Source organism: Lactuca saligna, chromosome 5, assembly GCF_052625555.1.
Source record: "Lactuca saligna cultivar CGN05327 chromosome 5, ASM5262555v1, whole genome shotgun sequence".
In the NCBI taxonomy this organism is placed as follows: Eukaryota; Viridiplantae; Streptophyta; class Magnoliopsida; order Asterales; family Asteraceae; genus Lactuca; species Lactuca saligna.
Window position 1 is genome coordinate 136421972 of NC_136421.1, and position 22679 is coordinate 136444650.

Sequence of the window (22679 nt, forward strand, 5' to 3'; positions counted from 1 at the left end):
GGGGAGACTGTAGGCCCACGTGGCGGACCAGTCATGCCGAAGGCTCGAGATAGATCTAGATAGATTGTAGGCCCTGTAGGGAGGTCTAGTCAGGACGATGGCCCAGTATGCATGTTGATTGATTGATTATTACTGATGTGTTATTGTCAGTGTGGTATTGGTATTTTGGGGGTAGCTCACTAAGCCCTCGGGCTTACAGTTTTCAGTTTATTGTTTCAGGTACTTCAGGAGATCATGGAAAGGCGAAGGCGTGACCGTACCGCTCCTCATCCTTATGTTATGATTTTTGGGACACTCTGATGGATAATGATTTGAAAACATTTTGTAAATAATGCTATTTGGTTTTTATTTATGATTAAAAAGTTTAAATTTGACGTAAAATTTATGGATGTTACGTTTTCTTTCTAATGAAATGGTTGTTTATTACTTTGATTACTATGATGCATGTCTTGTGATACTAAACATGACGTCCTCCACCCCAGAACGTTTATGCCGATCCGGTTTTGGGGTGTGACAGTTTCAAAAACTACAAATATAGCAAACGGAAGACTTGAGTTTTATAAATAACATAAACAATTTATCACCCATCAAGGATCATCTTGCAAGCAAAAGAAAGATTTAAAACACAACCATAGAAGGAAGAAGTGGTAACAACCTTTAAAGCACTTTGAGTCCTCTAGGGGAGGCTTGGAAGTTGATGGAGTGAGGATGAACCATTGAGACACCAACAATGTACCAACTTGATGTAATGCTGGTTACAACTCTTAAGCTTTAAGTCAAAACAAGATTATGACTTAAATAGAGAATGAAAGCAACAATAAATCTTCAAAGTGCAAGACTTTTAGATAGAAGATGGAGAGGGGAGAAGTGCTCTTTGCCAAGGAAAGAAAGAGTGAAGAAAATGAAAGCATTCACCTCTTATTTATAATAGAATTATGGTCCAAGAGTCCATAACCATTAAGCACTTTAGACCATCTTGTACCCTTTATCATACACATGTTTCCCTATCTTCTTGTCCTCCTCTTATTCATGTTTTTCATGAAGAAAGGACAAACTAAGAGTTTATATTTTATAAACTCAAAGTTTATAAGATATAAACTTTGTCTTTTGCTAAAAGACAATAGGCTTATTAGGTCCAAAAAAATGTACATGACATATATAATCTTACACTATGAAATAATGTTTTACTTGTATTGTAAAATAATTTATTTCATTGAAATAAATATTTTCCAAATTATTATAAGAGTTTATGAATATTTATTAAAACCGATTTCTAATAAATAATTAATTGTATCAAGTTGTTGTTAGTGTAACCCTTATGATCATATATTATTTAGCCATATCATTTTAATATGACTGTTGAGCATACTAAATCTTTAAATTAACAATATAATTCATTACAAACATGATCAAATCACCTTACAACAAACGAACCACATTTTCTACTAATACCCTTCACCTCTTGATGAACAAAAACCCCCTATTTGTCTAACCCTAACCCCTACACAGACCAAATACCAAAGATAACAATCACAAAAAAAATAAATAAATAAATAATAAATAATAAATAAAAAATAACTTTCAAATAGATAGATTTTCAGCATCAAAGATTCATTATCCAATACATTGCAATTTGCTACCAAGATATTGTTCCTCCTTATTAATTTATTGCACTGTTCCTCTAGCATGTTGACACTTCTAACCAACTGATTGCACCGAGTCCAAAATTCTTAGCAGACCAGATATGATGACTTCAGCCCTAGCACACATTGGCGGGTCAAGCCACCCGATAGACCCACAAATAGAATCATTCATAGGGCATGCAAAAATCTCCTTCTGGGATTTAGTGGGGTCCATGATGTTTTCACCACAACAAGCTTTCCACAAAAACAGAGCACCATTGTTATTATAAGAGCTCGAGAAGAAGAAAGGGAAGAAAAGATTCGTTGAGGTAGATGTTAGGAAAGATAGCAACGGTAGAGAACATTTAAAGGGTATAATATATTTTCCATATGCAAAAATGGTCCTTAAAAGATGAAAAGACAAAAATGTCCTCACGTGGGAGGCATATGATGGGGTTAACAGGAATAATTTAACGGGAGTTAGGTCGGATGACTATTTTCATATACAAACCAGACCAAAAAGACCATAAATCTTAAAAGATTAAGATTTAGAGGGTGTTTGGCTTTGCTTTTAAAGCAACTTTTAGACTTTTAACTTTTCTAAAAAGTTCATTGGTATATCACTATATTGAAAAAAAAAAAAAAAAAAAGGCAAAATTAGTTACCTCAAGAGTCCTTTTCCCAAAAATATACGCGTAACCATTTTTGCACTTTTGTCAAAAATTTATGATTTTTCTATCTTGACCCGGTCAGGTTATAACCCGGGTGTGATATTCCTCGATATTTGCTAGATTCCTACAATTTTTATCCCGTCGTCTTCCTTGTCAGTCTCTCTTCCCCAAACACCAACTCCTTAGAATAGAAATCAAAATTAAAACAAAACCCAAAAGTATGCTGAGAGCTTCTTGTAATCTACCATCAATAGCTTCCCCAGCTATCAGCATATGCGCTGTTAGACTCTCTCTCTTTCCAATCTTTAATCTCACACCTTCATCTTCGGCCAGGAGAATCGCCACCGCATTTGCTCCATCATCCGCCCTTGTATCCCAAACCCTTAATTATTCGACATCTTCTCTTACTTTGAAAAGGGTTCTGCGCATGATGGATCATCCAGCTCCCAGAGCATCAGGTATTATTCTGTTTTCTTGTTAACACGGTTCTGTAGAAAACTAGAGGCAACATATGCACTGGATTTCAGTTTGATTACTCTCAAATGTGGAAACCTAGAAACGTGATACTCTGTCTATTGCTAAATTAGAGACACATATTGGCCAAATTGAGTCATTTTTTGGGATTCCGAGTGATGTTTTTATACGTTTATTTCAACGAAAACAAGGGAATTATATATTTATATCTATAACACGGAGTTGCAATTCATGTTTCCTGTAAGTCATAACAATAGGGGATAATGGATATAGCATTCAAATTGTTTTTCTTTATAGTATATTGTAAAGCTTGGAGGATGTTAATCATGTTTAAAAATCCCAGGATTTAGACGCTAACTACAAATCTTGCTTTGTGCCTTTGTTATAATCAAATTTCTAAAAAGGTTTACTTGAATTATATTGTTTAATTCCAGCATCATATACTACTGGGAGTAATGATGTTGGTAGAGAAGTATTGGTGCAACACTTGCTTGTGAAAGAGGAGGATCAAAATACTTTGTATGAGCTGCAGAAAAGAGTTATACGAGGTTATGAATTTTTCTTTCTTTATTATCTCATCATTTAACTTATTATTAGGGTTAATGTTATGAAATGGGAACAAAATTTTCCATTTGTTTTATCCATGTCACTAAACTTTCCAATTTAGTCCCTCAGTCAAAATCTGATCAGTTTGGCTGTGTGACAATTTGGACTGAACTTGTGATTTTTGATAAAGAAAAGCACAGGGACCAAATATGTAAATTACTCTTCATGTAGCTAAAAAGAAATCATTTTTGTAAATTAACAGGGGAGGATTTAAGTGACTTGGCAGTTGAATATTCAATTTGTCCATCAAAGGAAGAAGGTGGTATGCTTGGTTGGGTGAGAAAGGGACAAATGGTATAAACTTTTAACTTATTATTTATTTATTTTTTTGGTTTTATTGATTTACAAACATGGTATTAAATATTAATATTATTGCAGGTGCCTGAGTTTGAGGAAGCTGCATTTAATGCTCCATTAAACAAAGTGGTTAAATGTAAAACTCAATTTGGATGGCATTTATTGCAAGTTTTATCAGAGAGGTATTAATTTTTTTTGTATATCAGAGTTTAGAGATGATTTTGAGTTTTTTTATATAATATAATATAATACAATTTCAGGGAAGAATCTGTACTTGAAGACATTCAACCTGAAGATTTTCATGTAAAATTGCAAGATCCTGATTTCCTTGAAGATGCTCAATGTATTGATGTTCGTGAACCACATGAAGTGTAAGTTGTAACTTTTTTTTTTTTTTATTATTATTATTAAATAAACTGGAATTTGATTGATGAATAGAATGAAATAATGTCTGTTTTGTTGAACAGGGAGAGAGCCTCTTTATCAGGATTTCAAGTTCTTCCTCTTCAGCAGTTTGGGACGTGGGGCCCAGAAATCACCACAAAGTTAGATCCTCAAAAGGATACTTATGTTCTCGTATGTATATCTTCTATTCTATGCAAAAAAACACGAATAATTCACGTTTTTAAATATTGTTTTTTTTTTATCGATTTATGATTACAACTTACATTTTGTGTTTCTTTAGTGTCATCATGGAATGCGCTCATTGCAAGTTGCCAAATGGTTGCAAACACAGGTAATTTATAAACGCAACTTATTTCTTTGTTATATATAAATTGGGAGGTTTTTCAAAGTATAATGTTCTAATAAGAAAAAAAAAACGAAAGGACAATGTAATGTTGTAATAGAAAGAAATAAAAATACACAAATAAGTAGAAGTATGTTGCTATTTCTTGCAATTAACCCTAGTTCTTAATACCTAACTAAACATGGTACATATGAATGTTTGTTTGTGAAGGGGTTTAGAAAAATATACAACATTGCGGGTGGAATCCATGCATATGCACTCAAGGTTGATCAATCAATTCCCACATATTGAGCACCAAGTTGTTGCTCACTCATTATTTGCATTTTTTTTTATTGCTCACTCATTTGTAGCAAAGTGAGCAATTTTGATATTAATCAAATTGAAATACAATGTGACTAATCAAAAACAATTTTGAATTCTATCGCCACTTCCTACATGTATAAGTCGTTTCATGTTGTTGAATCAAGAATACAATGACAAATTTTATGATTAAAGTGACAAAAAAATATATATATAAATAAATAAATACAACTTAGATTTATATTGATCGGAGAATGATGTTATAGCTTAAGTGTTACATTCTCAAAAACCGACTATATATACTAACTATAAGTCGGTTAACAATCAACCAATAATAACATGACTAATAATAGAGCTTTCTGTGATTTTCCTTTAACAAACCTTTCACCAACGTATGTCATGACATTACACATTTACACGTAAGAGAGCAACTCATTTGAAAAATTATCATTACTATCAAGCACTTCATTTGGAGCTTTTACCTTTCTTATTGCATTCGCCAAAACAAAGTCTATTATAGTTAGGTAGTGAAAGTAATAAAAGAGAAACATTTTGATGGATTGAATAACTGTAGAGTTTGGTTTCATCAACATGATTATATCATGCGGATTCATATTAGGAAAATCTTTATACGTGGATTTGCATTCATCAACTAAATTTCTTGTAGTTTGGAATAGCCTTTTTGAAATACATGTATTTTAATTGGCCTCACTCTTTTTATTTGCTTTAAACTTCAGATTGAGGTTTTCTAATAAAAACGAATCAAACTATCGTTGTAACTATTGCTACCAATGCATTTACCAATTGATGGAGTTAAATATAAACTCATATGGTACACCGTGAGCAATTATGTGATGTAGATTAGTTTCATTTTGACTATTTTGTTTTCTTTTACGGATGTTAAATATTTCAAATTGATGAATAACTCTCTTTTGGGGCGTTTTGGTTTAAAAATAAAAAGTGTGATTTGTTTTGAGTTAATAATAATTATGTGTAGTTTTGGGTTAAATAATGTTATGATGTTTTTGAATTAAAAAATTATACTTCAGTGTTTATGTTAAAAATATATTGTTTTGGATTAAAAGTATGTATAATATTGTTTTAGACTAAAAATATATTTTATTATTAAATAAAATTGCAAAAACGGCATGTCGAAAATTCATTTTTGTTCCAAAAGGTTTTTTTTACTAACACCATCAACCCAAAACTTTGATATTGTTGCGAGTTTTATCCATTTTGTTTTGAAATTTTTTCAACTGATATATTTGCACTTATTAATTTGTTTTTCTATTTTTTAAAATTTTTATTATTTTTTTGATTTAAAATTAATTAAAAAAAACAACCTCATCCCTAATAACCCAAATCCACATACATGCCTCTAGACACACACACACTCTCTCTCTCTCTGTGTATATATATATATATATATATATATATATATATATATATATATATATATATATATATATATATATATATATATATATATATATATATATATATATATGGAAAATGACTTAAAAGACCAATTAAGTTTCAAAAACGTCTATATTACCCCAATTATGTTTATGTTGTTCACAAAAAACCAACGAAATAATGTTTTTTTATTATAAATCCAAATAAAGTTACCAATAAAAATAAGGTTTTTTAATGGTGACCGGCATCTGTGGGTTACGCTTCTTTGTTTACCGGTGATCAATGGTTTAATCTGACATGGATTATTAAAACACATTACGTGAAACATAAATGCCACAAGGATATCGATTCACCATCAAGGGTTCTCAGTGAAGGGTGAAATCGATATCTAGGGTTCTTACATAACGGTGAACGGTGAACTCGTGACAGTGAAATTGATTTTTACAGAAGGTAAAGGAAAGTTAGTCGATTGTGCAACAAGGGTTCTCAGCATGTCTCGTGCAGCAAGCATGTCTCGTGACTTACTCAACATTGATGTCTACCATAAAGGTGTTTTTTCTCCTAATCCCTTGGTTTACTTTCATCCTGATAAAGTACCTGTTATGGGGCTAGATGTACGTAACATGGATTTCAAGGAGTTCAAGACCTATCTCCAAAAATTGATCAACAATAGATGTCGGGATATGTATTACTGTCTTAAAAATCGATCCCTCGTAGATGGGTTAAGGGAGCTCAGGGATGAAGATGATTATGTTAGGTTCGTTGATGCTGGGTTTGATGATGATGATAATCAAATAAGTATCTACATTGATGACCATCATGAACCCTTACTAGATTGGATTGAAGAAGAAAAAGCTGAAGAATGGGATAGTGGTACTGAAACATATAAAGATGATGTGGACTCGGTATTATCGGATGATCTATCGGTGGACCATGAAGCTGATGATGAGGACATTCAATGGCATGAAGTTGTTGATCCTTTTTTGTCACAGAAGAATCTTATTCCACAAAGAGGCATAGAGGAAGAAGCTGGTGGTAAGGTAAAAAAAAACATCCTATTCACGATCCAAACCAAAAACGGGACACTATGATGCCTGAGTTAGGTATGAAATTCTCTGATCGAGATGAACTGAAACACATGTTAACAAATTATGCTGTGTCTAAGGGTTATTCATTGTGGTATGAAAAAATGAGGCAACAACATTATTAGTAAGGTGCAGTAAAAATGAAAAAGGGAAGCCATATTGCCCTTTTAGACTATGGGCTAGTCCTATGAACAAGGAAAATTCATTCCAGATCAAGTCACTAATTGATAAACATAATTGTGCTAGACAACAAAAATTGGGTTGTCTTGTTACGTATAAGTGGATTGGAAAAATGTTAATACCTGACATTTTGGAAAGGCCTAAGTTTAGCTATAGGAAAATGGCAGAAGTGGTTAGGAAAGACTATGGTCTCAAGGTAAGTCTTGGGCAGTGTAGAAATGTCAAGTACTTTGCACTAGATGAGATTTCAGGCAATTTGGTAAGCCATTATGAGAACCTGTGGAATTATGGTGCTGAGTTATTGAGGGTTAATCCTGGGTCAACAGTCTTGATCGAGACAAATCATACGCCTGATGCTACACACTACTTCAAAAGGATGTATATTTGCCTGAAGTCTATCAAGGATGGCTGGATTGAAGGATGTAGATGGGTTATCGGTGTTGATGGCTGTTTTTTGAAGGGTATTTGCAGAGGTGAGTTGTTAACAGCCTTTGGTAGGGACGCAAACAACCAAATGTATCCTCTAGCATGGGTTGTTGTGCCAGTTGAAAACAAGGAAACTTGGATGTGGTTCATTGATCTTCTACTTGAGGACATTGAGATGGGAGATGGTAAGGGTCTTACAATTATTTCAGACCAACACAAGGTGTGTTATAGTTTACATTTTACTTACCATATTATGTTTTATTATGTACTTTAAAACTGAAATTTGTTATCAACTTGTAGGGTTTAATGGAGGCTGTTAAGGAAAGGGCACCATCATGTGAGCATAGGAATTGTGCCCGACACATCTATGCCAACTTTAAGAAGAAGGGGTTCACAGGTGTTGAGTTTCGGAGGTTATTTTGGAGGGCTGCAAAGGCTACAACCGATTCCAATTTCCGATCATACATGATGGAAATTCGTACAATGTCCATAGAAGCTTATGAGCACCTGATAGAAAGAGACCCAAATACATGGTGCAGAGCATTCTTTGAACCTCAGAGTTGTTGTGATGCTGTGGAAAACGGTATATCTGAATCTTTCAATGCAGCAATTGTAGAGGCCCGGAAGAAACCAATAATAACAATGCTGGAAGAAATCAGATTATACGTGATGGAGAGGATGTACAATCAAAAGATTAAGGGGCATAAGTGGGACATGGAAATCTGCCCCTCTATTAGAAAGAGGATTGAGAAGATGAAAGAACAACAAAGGTATATTATTTAATTGTAAGTGATTTAATATGAAATAACTTACCTTCTTAATATGATTTCAGGTACTGGGATGTTATTCCAAGTGGCGAGGAAGAATATGAAGTGAAATTAGCCCATGAAGTTTATGTTGTTCACCTTGAAAGAAAAACTTGTGGTTGCAGAGCGTGATAACTCAGTGGTATCCCTTGTGTGCATGCCATTGCTGCTATATTATACCTGAATGGAAATGCAGAGGACTATGTAGTCGTATGGTTTAAAACAAGCATGTTTGAAAGTTGCTATAGGTATCCAGTCAAACCAATAAATGGAGCTAACATGTGGCCTGATGTTCTATATGATCCCATATTACCACCTCGGCGTAGGAGAATGCCAGGAAGGCCCAAAGTAAACATAATGAAATGTCCTACAGAAAATGAAGGAAGGCATACAATTAACAAGACAGGGATGTCCATCTCAAGATGTAGTAATTGTCATCAAGAAGGGCACAACAAGAGGTGATGTCCATTGCTCACAGAAGGTTGGTTTTTATTTTGATAATTCATTCCTCTACATTTGTATAATAATAATTATTTTTGTTTTAACAATGCAGCAAATAAAGCAACTATTGGTGAAGGGGCTGTTGAAGAAGGGGTTAGTCAAGATGGGATTAGTGAAGATGGGGTCAATGAAGATGGGGTTAGTGAAGATGGGATTGGTGAAGAAGAGGCTGTTGAAGAAGGTGATATTGAAGACCACCAGGAGGATGAAATTGAACATCAAGAGGATGAGATTAACCATCAAGTAGATGAAATTGACCATCAAGAAAATCATGTTGAAGGCCATCAAGAAGATCATATTGAGGATCATCAAGAGGGGGTTGTTCAAGATGAAGCTCACCACATTGAAGTTGTTCAAGATGAAGCTAACCATGAAGAGGCTGTTGACCACCATAAACCTGATTTTGATGAAGTTCATCACTATCAGCACCAACCTGTTTTTTTTTCAGCATTTTGTTGCTAACAAAAGGCGATTACCTTCTGAGAGGATCACAAAACTGAAGTTAAGGAAGAAGGTGGTAACAAAATATGGAAGTGGGGAAAGTCTTAAAAATCCAGTCACTTTAAACTAGGATAAGTGTGTTCTATTAGGATTATGTCAAATACTTTGAAATGGCACATCTTTTGGTGCTTAGTGCACATCTTTTGGTGCTTAGGCTTGTCTTTTTGATGCTTAGGCTTGTCTTTTGGTGTTGTGCACATTTACCAACATTTAGTGCCATGTGCACATGCTTGATTATGTGGTTTAATTATGCTTGATATGTAGTTTATTACCTTTTATGCATATTATAACAGTGTACCATTTTGCCCTTATTTGTTAAAACTATGTTAAAATTGGTAAAAACTGTTTTGTAGGGCATTACCTTTTGTAGGCCACCTTCATAGTTTGAAATAGGTTTTATTGACTTTTTTGCCCCTGTTATGATCATTTGATAAAGTGTAATCTTATTATGGACTATTTTGCCCTTGCTATTTTTAATCAATAAAAGTATGTTACTATTATGTGTGTTTTCAATAAAACTGCCCTTGTGTTTAAAAACCATTTAAAACACAAATTACATGCATAATGTCAAAAACATTTATGGACTTTTTTATCCCTGTTATTATCATTTGATAAAGTGCAATCCTTTTATGGACTATTTTGCCCCTGCTATTATCATTTGATAAAGTGTAATCTTATTATGGACTATTTTGCCCTTGCTATTTTCAATCAATAAAAGTATGTTACTATTATGTGTGTTTTCAATAAAACTGCCTTTGTGTTTAAAAACCATTTAAAACACAAATTACATGCATAATGTCAAAAACTTTTATGGACTTTTTTGTCCCTGTTATTATCATTTGATAAAGTGCAATCCTTTTATGGACTATTTTGCCCTTGCTATTATCATTTGATAAAGTGCAATCCTTCTATATGTATCAGTCTTCATATACACCTTCTTTTCATTCCCACTTCGTAACCATATTACATGAGTACAATGAAACTACTTTGAAGATACATATCCTGATAATTTCAAAGTACATTTCCCTTACATAATAACATTAACACTACTTCATGTACTTCACTACAAACAAAACAACAAACATCAACACGAAACATTTCATTTTATTTAATTCCTTTCTAAAACTCTTACATTCCTTATCAGTCTTCATCTTGTACTCACTGAAATCATGTTCCAATATTGCAATCTTCACTTCAGTATTGAAATCATGTTCTTCATCTTTCTTATTCTTGTTCTTGGTTATAATTTCTTCATCATCATCAACCCATTCCCAGAAATCACATTTATCCTTCGGATCCTTCATCTTCAATTATAATATAAACAAACAATACTGTAGCATGAAAAACAAAAAGGGACCCAAACAAGAACAAGTTTTTAGATATACTTACCAAAGAGTTAGGACAAGCCCTAAATTTTTTACCAGGATTTGCCTTTGTTGTTGATATCCAGATGCGAGAAGGAAACCCACTATCACAAGGATTTGCTTTATCAATAGTGCTTTTTGACATGGAAATTTTTGATCTTGAGCATGAGTTGGAGGATCGAGACGATGAAGCCATGTTGAAGAAGTCGATTGATTAAGGAGTCGTATCCCCCATCATCCCCTATATCTATCTAACACAAATGCCACGTAGATATACCAACACAGATGTCAACTCAACAAAAATATGCCAACTCATTTACCTCCATCGTTTACCTGCAAGATGTCGGTCACCATTAAAAAACGTTAATTTCACTGGTAACTTTATTTGGCTTTATAATAAAAAACATAATTTCGTTGGTTTTTTTTTAACAACAAAAACGTAATTGGGGTAATATGAACGTTTTTGAAACTTAATTGGTCTTTTAAGTCATTTTCCCTATATATATATATATATATATATATATATATATATATATATATATATAGATATATAGGGAAAAGGGAATATACATTACAGCCCCACGTAAGCTTAGGTACTAAACCTGTTCAAAAATTCATTGTTTTACGATATAAAGATTACGGTTAATGGATTCACGATTAATACTTCAAGATGTAAATTCAAGATCGACACAATAGGGTTTAGGTTTTAGAGTTTATGGTTTAGGGTTTAGGGTTTAGGTTTATGTTTAGGGTTTAGGGTTAAGGTTTAGGGTTTAGGGTTTAGGGTTAGGGTTTAGGGTTAGGGTTTAGGGTTTAAGGTTTAGGGTTTAGTGTTTAGATTTAGGGTTTAAGGTTTAGCTTTAGTGTTTAGGGTTTAAATTTAGTGTTTAGGTTTAGGTTTAAGGCTTAGTAATGTTCACTTAGAAGAAGTAATAAACGATAATTGAGGAAAGAAAATGGAGATGATAAAATGATAATGAAAGAAAGAAATGTTATGGAGAATAATATATTTACCAAGTGAAACCAAACCGGGTATATTTAGCATGTTAAAACGACATATTTTAGAGGTTTAGTACCTAAACTTAGGTGGGGCTGTAATGTATATTCCGTATCCCCATATATATATATATATATATATATATATATATATATATATATATATATATATATATATATATATAAGGGGGTATGGCGGTTTTTTCCGGGTTTACCGTTAAACCATAAAAACAATATGAACAAAAATTAAAATGAACAAGAGTAAACTTACAGGGAAGTGAAGCAACCAGAGTCGTATGTGCAGCAGCAGCTTCTTTTTTTTTTTTTTTATGTATAAGGGATATAATATTAAGTGCTTCAAAGAACTAGGAACTTAAGAGATAGGCTAAGAGAATCGGAAAGAGAGTGTCTAGAGAGACATGAGGGAAATAACAACAGAATTTTTTATTTGTATGAGAATTCGATGATCTTTACAATCGATTACAAGCCCTTTTATAGGAAAAGATTGCGTACTATTTACACTTAAATAATTACACTTAAATAATTAACAGACAGACTATGACATTACATAAAGTAGGAAAAGACCACTCACTGAATAAAATAAAAGCACATTTCTAAGAGTCGGAAATAATTCTATAACGACAAATTATAATTTCATAAATGGCCCTTGAACTTGATATGACTTGTCTTTGTTCTCAAATGGCCCCTAAATTTATTCAAGCTTATCACTTTGTATCCCTTGTTGCAAAAAACATCATTCGCTAAAAATCTCGATGAGTACTATCAATAGAAACCGGTGATCCTGGTTCTGTGTCAACCTGTTCTTCACTGTTTATAATATCTTCTAGTCTTAATAGTGTATCTCCTTCGCCGCTGAATGGCAAGAGCATATGCCAGTTTTGATGAGACCAAATTTGTAAGTAGTGTCCTTCTGCTAAGAGTTTATAATTTTCCCAACAAAAGCTTGCAGGTAGTATAGGTGTTTTTTGAGCTGTGCATATATCTTCGTTCGAAAGATTCTGTAGAGTCCCAAAATTTATTTCTTGTTTGCATGATAACTTTTTAAGATAACCATGTTGTACTGTTCTTTGGGTGATGAAGATTCTTTTTCTAGCAGGTCTGTAAGTATGTTCATCTGCTGCTGGAAAAGAAGAAAAAATTTTGCACCCAATAATTGGACTGATGCTGTGAGAGGCGATGTTTCCGGCTGTTAAAATAAATTTTTCTCCTAATTTATTAAGAAGACTTTCTGTGCTGCTATTGAGGCAGAATTCTAAGTAATCTATCATTCCATTGTGATAAAAATTAATTATCTGTTCTTCTGGCATATCTGTAGTTTTTAGGTTTATTTGTAACAGGAGTATGGGAGTATCTTCTCCTTCCTCATTCAATCTTTGGATTACTGTAACTCCTTTATAATTGATTTCTTGAAAAGCAATCTGTACAATTTTTTGCTGCAATTTATATAGAATTGCTGGAAATTCTATACAATTTTTTTGAGATACCATTTGCTCAAATTCTTTGAACTGATCAAGTACTGGCCTCAACGTTTGTCTCCAAGGGAGATCTAAAATGCGAGCTTTAAAGCATTCATAATTTCTGTATATTGCTGTTTTTCATTTCTCATCTTTTTTCTCATTCCTTTGTATAAGCTGTATATTTTTTGCTTCAAGAATTTTTATTTTTTGTCTCAAAATATTGTTTTCAATCTGGCTTTGTATCTGCTGTGTATCTTTTCCAGATTGGATAAGTTGTTGTTGTAACTTTGCAATAATTTCCTCATGAGCTTTGATCATTTGCTTTGGACTAGTTTTTGCTATTTCTGAAAATGTTTTCACCTGTTCGGGTTCTATGAAAAAACTGTTTAGCCCAAAATGTTCCCGAGCAATATTCATAGCTTCTTGGAAACTATAACATCCCTTGTAAAGGGGATTTTGACACTGTATATATTTTATAACTGTTGCCCAATTATTAAAAATCCCAACTTTAGTGCCTCTTATGACAACATAATGTGTAAACTTCTTTATTTGTTTTTCAGGAGTCAATGGTGATTGTTTATGAAAGTAAAAACTTAAGGCATTGAGAATTTGAACTTTAAATGATGAAGCCTGTGGAACTGTCTGAATATGCCATAAGTTGTCTAGCAAACATTGTTGGTCTTCTGTCAAGTTCACCCCGATCATGGGCCTAAACTTTTTACGTTCATCGAAGCAAATTGGTAAAGTACAATTACCAAATGCTATAACGGCTTCTCTGTTCTGTGTATATTGTGTATTTTTTGAAGGTCCTGTCCAATAATGTGAATGCTGAATGTTTGACGATTGTGGTTTAGATCCTTGCAAAAGGTTATTATTATGTGTAATACTCGCTATTTCTATATAAGGAATCGAGTTCTGTTGTATGGGTTTATGCAGATATTCTGTTTTTATTGCTGAATCCAACAATTTTTCTGTTGATGTTATGTTTCTATCTTCTTCTGAGGAAATGCTCATAGAAGAGGAACTTCTTTTTTGCTGTGTAGGCTGTATTAATTTGCTCTTTCCCTTGTTTCGACTATCCATCTGCAAAAAATAATTTGTTAATATTTCGGGATAGCATGTCAGCTATTCCATTATTTTCTCCTTTTATGTGCTCAAAATTTATCTTATATCCACTTCCTTGTATCGTATTTTGTAAATTAATCCATCGTGTCCTATTTATTTTCTTACTTTGATCATTTTTAATAAAACGAACTATAGCTTCACAATCTGTTCTAACTGTAAATTCTTTATGTAAAAATATTTTAAATTTTTCTAAAGCATTTATTATGGCTTGTATTTCGTAGTCTATAGAAGTCCAATTCATTCCTGTCTTATTAAAGCTTCCACTAGCATATGAGCATATTTTTTCTGTATCTTTTGGACTATATTTATCGGATTTGCAAAGGAGAACGGCTCCCCATCCTTCTTTGCATCCATCAACTTCTATTATTATGTAATCGGTGACTAATGGTAATTCTAATGATTTAATATTTTTAACTGCTTCTTTAATTACTTTAACTAATTTAATGTCTTCTTGGTTAAAATGTTTTTGTCCATTTTTTGTTGTTTTACTATATAATGGTCCCACTAATTTTGAAAGATTAGGAATAAATTTTCGCGCATAATTAACCAATCCTAGAAAAGCTTGTATCTGTTTTAGATTTTCAAACTTCTCTGGGAATTCTAAAATTTTTGTCGATATATGACTTTGTAATTCAATTTTTCCATTTCCTATTTCTAAACCAAGAAACGATATTTTTCTTTTAAACAATTCCATTTTTCTTTTAGAAATAACAATACCATTCCTTTTTATTTCTTCAAATATTTTCTGTAAATGCTTCTCATGTTCCTGTACTGTTTCACTGGCAACCAAAATATCATCAATATATACTAAACAAAAATCATATTTTAGAAAAATACTGTCCATAAACCTTTGAAATATAGATGGGGCATTTTTAAGCCCAAAACTTAAAACATTCCATTCATATTGTCCTTCAGAACATGTAAATGCTGTCCATGATTTAAAGTTTTCATCAAGCTGTAATTGATTGTATCCAGATTTTAAATCAAACTTGCTAAAAACCTTTTTTTTTTGTATCAAGTTTATTAAAGAGTCTTTATTAGGTATATTGTAACCATCATCTTCTGTATTGTCATTTAATCTTTTATAATTATAAACTATTCGAGCTTTTCCTCTTTTTATTTCAGAATGATTTCTTACTATAAAAGCTGCTGATCTATGTGGACTTTCCGATTTTCTAATTAATCCCTGTTCTATCATTTCTGGTATCTGTTTTTTAAATTCTTTTTTATCTAACGGACTATATTCTATGTTTGCTGTTCTTATTGTAATATCAGGATTTTTTAATTTAAATTTACAAATATAATTAACTTTTGATTTTGTAATATCTTCTCCTATAAGTCCAATTTTCTCCAAGTGTAAAATTATAGGATGATTCATACTTTTTGTTATATCTTTTCCTTTTTCTAACTCATGTGTTAAAAATTCTGTTAATAACTTAATTGTTTCATTTTCAATGTTTGTCTTAATTTGATTGTGTTTTAAAAAGTCTAATTTACCCTGTCCACCACGCTTTTGTGCAAACTCTGATGTATTGGTATATTTAAGTGTTGGAAAGCTATATATATGTTTACTAAGTGTAATAAAATTACGTGTTATTGTGATAGCACCATTTAAGGCAAAAATAAAATTTAGTCCGAGAATAAAATCATTAGATTTTACATATTCGGGATTGATATTAACTTGTGGGATATCATATTTCATACTATAGTTACCTGCAAAGTCTAGAAATTGAATACCTGTTGGTTCTAAGTAATGTGTAATAGTTATTAGTCTGTGTTCAATTGTTCTTGTCATTAATTTATATGATAATTGTTTATGATATGATTTTGGTGCTAAATGATAAGATATAACACTTTTAGTTGCTCCTGTATCTACTAATGCAGTTAAATCTAAAAATTTATTATTATCTAACCATAATCTACATTGTAGGTTTATCATGTTGGGTGATCCATCTGTTTGTATTAATATATATTCATTTGTTATTTGAGACATTTGGTTTATTTCATTTACTTCGTTCTCTTCAATATTGATCTTTTTCTTTTTATCTAACACCTCCTCTAAAATATTTATTCTATTTTCTAAAGTTTGTATTTTTAATTTGTGTAATTCAGCTATTATTTCTAATTTTTCTATCTTTTCTGATTGTAATCCGATTTTTACTTCTTTATTTTCTTTTTCTGTTTTTTCTTTATTTATTTCTAAATTGTATAGCTTTTTAAGGCATATGTAACAAATTTTTGTAAAACATATATTACATTGTGATCTTTTTTCTATACTAGGATAATATCCACAATTATAACATTTTATATAGTTATTTCCTCGTTTGTTTATCCAATTATGTTGACATTCTTCTTGTTCTGTATTTACGTATGTATATGTTATTTTGGTTAAGTGCTTATCATTATCACTATCACTATATATACTATATATTGATTCATTATCAGAATTATCAGAATTAAGAAGTTCTATATTATATTCTCCTATTTGTTCTATTAAATTGCTTTTTTCTATATTTTTATTTTTGTTTGGGCATTTATTAGCTAAATGTTTAATATCGCCGCAAATAAAACATTTACAATTTCTTGTTTGTGGCATTTTTACATATTTATTTTTATAGTATGGTTTATTTCCTTTTTTATATGATGTGCTTTTTCGTAATTTCTTTTTTCTTTCATAATGTCCATATGCTTGAGGTGTGTAAATTGCTGATTTACAAAAGGCATAAGCATTTTTCTTTAATTGTTCTTGTAAAGCTACTTCTTTACATTTATCTTCTAATACAACAAATGTATATGTAATCCTAGGTCCTATTCCTAGATTTTTCTGTTCTCCATATTGTTGTTTCCATGTTTCATGTATATATCTTCCTAGATCTCCTGGAAGTTTTATAAAATATTTATCACATAAATTATCATCCATTGCTTGCCCGGTTTGTGATAGTAATCTAATAAAATCTAATGTGAATTCATTAATATATTTCATATCTGCTATACTTAATTGTTCAAGATTTCTAATAGCTGTATCTTGTATTAATGTATTATTTTTTGCAGGGTCTACTCCTAAAATTAATGTTCTTATTTGACTAGTAAAATTATATGGGTTATCACCTAAGGCTTTTAATTTATTAATATAACACTTTCCGATTAATATCTGCAAAAAATAAGAACATTAATTTTAGGAGTAGACCCTGCAAAAAATAATACATTAATACAAGATACAGCTATTAGAAATCTTGAACAATTAAGTATAGCAGATATGAAATATATTAATGAATTCACATTAGATTTTATTAGATTACTATCACAAACCGGGCAAGCAATGGATGATAATTTATGTGATAAATATTTTATAAAACTTCCAGGAGATCTAGGAAGATATATACATGAAACATGGAAACAACAATATGGAGAACAGAAAAATCTAGGAATAGGACCTAGGATTACATATACATTTGTTGTATTAGAAGATAAATGTAAAGAAGTAGCTTTACAAGAACAATTAAAGAAAAATGCTTATGCCTTTTGTAAATCAGCAATTTACACACCTCAAGCATATGGACATTATGAAAGAAAAAAGAAATTACGAAAAAGCACATCATATAAAAAAGGAAATAAACCATACTATAAAAATAAATATGTAAAAAGGCCACAAACAAGAAATTGTAAATGTTTTATTTGCGGCGATATTAAACATTTAGCTAATAAATGCCCAAACAAAAATAAAAATATAGAAAAAAGCAATTTAATAGAACAAATAGGAGAATATAATATAGAACTTCTTAATTCTGATAATTCTGATAATGAATCAATATATAGTATATATAGTGATAGTGATAATGATAAGCACTTAACCAAAATAACATATACATACGTAAATACAGAACAAGAAGAATGTCAACATAATTGGATAAACAAACGAGGAAATAACTATATAAAATGTTATAATTGTGGATATTATCCTAGTATAGAAAAAAGATCACAATGTAATATATGTTTTACAAAAATTTGTTACATATGCCTTAAAAAGCTATACAATTTAGAAATAAATAAAGAAAAAACAGAAAAAGAAAATAAAGAAGTAAAAATCGGATTACAATCAGAAAAGATAGAAAAATTAGAAATAATAGCTGAATTACACAAATTAAAAATACAAACTTTAGAAAATAGAATAAATATTTTAGAGGAGGTGTTAGATAAAAAGAAAAAGATCAATATTGAAGAGAACGAAGTAAATGAAATAAACCAAATGTCTCAAATAACAAATGAATATATATTAATACAAACAGATGGATCACCCAACATGATAAACCTACAATGTAGATTATGGTTAGATAATAATAAATTTTTAGATTTAACTGCATTAGTAGATACAGGAGCAACTAAAAGTGTTATATCTTATCATTTAGCACCAAAATCATATCATAAACAATTATCATATAAATTAATGACAAGAACAATTGAACACAGACTAATAACTATTACACATTACTTAGAACCAACAGGTATTCAATTTCTAGACTTTGCAGGTAACTATAGTATGAAATATGATATCCCACAAGTTAATATCAATCCCGAATATGTAAAATCTAATGATTTTATTCTCGGACTAAATTTTATTTTTGCCTTAAATGGTGCTATCACAATAACACGTAATTTTATTACACTTAGTAAACATATATATAGCTTTCCAACACTTAAATATACCAATACATCAGAGTTTGCACAAAAGCGTGGTGGACAGGGTAAATTAGACTTTTTAAAACACAATCAAATTAAGACAAACATTGAAAATGAAACAATTAAGTTATTAACAGAATTTTTAACACATGAGTTAGAAAAAGGAAAAGATATAACAAAAAGTATGAATCATCCTATAATTTTACACTTGGAGAAAATTGGACTTATAGGAGAAGATATTACAAAATCAAAAGTTAATTATATTTGTAAATTTAAATTAAAAAATCCTGATATTACAATAAGAACAGCAAACATAGAATATAGTCCGTTAGATAAAAAAGAATTTAAAAAACAGATACCAGAAATGATAGAACAGGGATTAATTAGAAAATCGGAAAGTCCACATAGATCAGCAGCTTTTATAGTAAGAAATCATTCTGAAATAAAAAGAGGAAAAGCTCGAATAGTTTATAATTATAAAAGATTAAATGACAATACAGAAGATGATGGTTACAATATACCTAATAAAGACTCTTTAATAAACTTGATACAAAAAAAAAAGGTTTTTAGCAAGTTTGATTTAAAATCTGGATACAATCAATTACAGCTTGATGAAAACTTTAAATCATGGACAGCATTTACATGTTCTGAAGGACAATATGAATGGAATGTTTTAAGTTTTGGGCTTAAAAATGCCCCATCTATATTTCAAAGGTTTATGGACAGTATTTTTCTAAAATATGATTTTTGTTTAGTATATATTGATGATATTTTGGTTGCCAGTGAAACAGTACAGGAACATGAGAAGCATTTACAGAAAATATTTGAAGAAATAAAAAGGAATGGTATTGTTATTTCTAAAAGAAAAATGGAATTGTTTAAAAGAAAAATATCGTTTCTTGGTTTAGAAATAGGAAATGGAAAAATTGAATTACAAAGTCATATATCGACAAAAATTTTAGAATTCCCAGAGAAGTTTGAAAATCTAAAACAGATACAAGCTTTTCTAGGATTGGTTAATTATGCGCGAAAATTTATTCCTAATCTTTCAAAATTAGTGGGACCATTATATAGTAAAACAACAAAAAATGGACAAAAACATTTTAACCAAGAAGACATTAAATTAGTTAAAGTAATTAAAGAAGCAGTTAAAAATATTAAATCATTAGAATTACCATTAGTCACCGATTACATAATAATAGAAGTTGATGGATGCAAAGAAGGATGGGGAGCCGTTCTCCTTTGCAAATCCGATAAATATAGTCCAAAAGATACAGAAAAAATATGCTCATATGCTAGTGGAAGCTTTAATAAGACAGGAATGAATTGGACTTCTATAGACTACGAAATACAAGCCATAATAAATGCTTTAGAAAAATTTAAAATATTTTTACATAAAGAATTTACAGTTAGAACAGATTGTGAAGCTATAGTTCGTTTTATTAAAAATGATCAAAGTAAGAAAATAAATAGGACACGATGGATTAATTTACAAAATACGATACAAGGAAGTGGATATAAGATAAATTTTGAGCACATAAAAGGAGAAAATAATGGAATAGCTGACATGCTATCCCGAAATATTAACAAATTATTTTTTGCAGATGGATAGTCGAAACAAGGGAAAGAGCAAATTAATACAGCCTACACAGCAAAAAAGAAGTTCCTCTTCTATGAGCATTTCCTCAGAAGAAGATAGAAACATAACATCAACAGAAAAATTGTTGGATTCAGCAATAAAAACAGAATATCTGCATAAACCCATACAACAGAACTCGATTCCTTATATAGAAATAGCGAGTATTACACATAATAATAACCTTTTGCAAGGATCTAAACCACAATCGTCAAACATTCAGCATTCACATTATTGGACAGGACCTTCAAAAAATACACAATATACACAGAACAGAGAAGCCGTTATAGCATTTGGTAATTGTACTTTACCAATTTGCTTCGATGAACGTAAAAAGTTTAGGCCCATGATCGGGGTGAACTTGACAGAAGACCAACAATGTTTGCTAGACAACTTATGGCATATTCAGACAGTTCCACAGGCTTCATCATTTAAAGTTCAAATTCTCAATGCCTTAAGTTTTTACTTTCATAAACAATCACCATTGACTCCTGAAAAACAAATAAAGAAGTTTACACATTATGTTGTCATAAGAGGCACTAAAGTTGGGATTTTTAATAATTGGGCAACAGTTATAAAATATATACAGTGTCAAAATCCCCTTTACAAGGGATGTTATAGTTTCCAAGAAGCTATGAATATTGCTCGGGAACATTTTGGGCTAAACAGTTTTTTCATAGAACCCGAACAGGTGAAAACATTTTCAGAAATAGCAAAAACTAGTCCAAAGCAAATGATCAAAGCTCATGAGGAAATTATTGCAAAGTTACAACAACAACTTATCCAATCTGGAAAAGATACACAGCAGATACAAAGCCAGATTGAAAACAATATTTTGAGACAAAAAATAAAAATTCTTGAAGCAAAAAATATACAGCTTATACAAAGGAATGAGAAAAAAGATGAGAAATGAAAAACAGCAATATACAGAAATTATGAATGCTTTAAAGCTCGCATTTTAGATCTCCCTTGGAGACAAACGTTGAGGCCAGTACTTGATCAGTTCAAAGAATTTGAGCAAATGGTATCTCAAAAAAATTGTATAGAATTTCCAGCAATTCTATATAAATTGCAGCAAAAAATTGTACAGATTGCTTTTCAAGAAATCAATTATAAAGGAGTTACAGTAATCCAAAGATTGAATGAGGAAGGAGAAGATACTCCCATACTCCTGTTACAAATAAACCTAAAAACTACAGATATGCCAGAAGAACAGATAATTAATTTTTATCACAATGGAATGATAGATTACTTAGAATTCTGCCTCAATAGCAGCACAGAAAGTCTTCTTAATAAATTAGGAGAAAAATTTATTTTAACAGCCGGAAACATCGCCTCTCACAGCATCAGTCCAATTATTGGGTGCAAAATTTTTTCTTCTTTTCCAGCAGCAGATGAACATACTTACAGACCTGCTAGAAAAAGAATCTTCATCACCCAAAGAACAGTACAACATGGTTATCTTAAAAAGTTATCATGCAAACAAGAAATAAATTTTGGGACTCTACAGAATCTTTCGAACGAAGATATATGCACAGCTCAAAAAACACCTATACTACCTGCAAGCTTTTGTTGGAAAAATTATAAACTCTTAGCAGAAGGACACTACTTACAAATTTGGTCTCATCAAAACTGGCATATGCTCTTGCCATTCAGCGGCGAAGGAGATACACTATTAAGACTAGAAGATATTATAAACAGTGAAGAACAGGTTGACACAGAACCAGGATCACCGGTTTCTATTGATAGTACTCATCGAGATTTTTAGCG

The 22679-nt window shown here is 31.1% G+C and overlaps 2 protein-coding genes and 1 long non-coding RNA gene across 3 annotated transcripts; 2 read left to right on the forward strand and 1 right to left on the reverse strand.

Moving 5' to 3' along the window:
• Nucleotides 1-2402: 2402 nt before the first annotated feature.
• LOC144998867 (rhodanese-like domain-containing protein / PPIC-type PPIASE domain-containing protein) lies at nt 2403-4837 on the forward strand. The gene is made up of 8 exons (XM_078958597.1): nt 2403-2751; nt 3202-3315; nt 3576-3667; nt 3752-3852; nt 3931-4041; nt 4138-4246; nt 4356-4406; nt 4629-4837. The coding sequence occupies exons 1-8, from the start codon at nt 2514-2516 to the stop codon at nt 4707-4709; spliced, it is 897 nt and encodes a 298-aa protein (XP_078814723.1). The 5' UTR covers nt 2403-2513; the 3' UTR covers nt 4710-4837.
• A 2166-nt stretch (nt 4838-7003) lies between these two features.
• LOC145045750 (uncharacterized) lies at nt 7004-9594 on the forward strand. Its single transcript, XM_078994074.1, has 4 exons — nt 7004-8045; nt 8126-8595; nt 8658-8749; nt 9185-9594. The coding sequence occupies exons 1-4, from the start codon at nt 7407-7409 to the stop codon at nt 9592-9594; spliced, it is 1611 nt and encodes a 536-aa protein (XP_078850200.1). The 5' UTR covers nt 7004-7406.
• Nucleotides 9595-10567: 973 nt separating this feature from the next.
• On the reverse strand, nt 10568-12572 carry LOC144998076 (uncharacterized). The gene is made up of 3 exons (XR_013660112.1): nt 12265-12572; nt 11023-11330; nt 10568-10937 (listed from the first exon to the last, which is right to left on the reverse strand). It is a non-coding gene; the product is annotated as an uncharacterized LOC144998076 (long non-coding RNA).
• Between the last annotated feature and the right edge of the window lie 10107 nt (nt 12573-22679).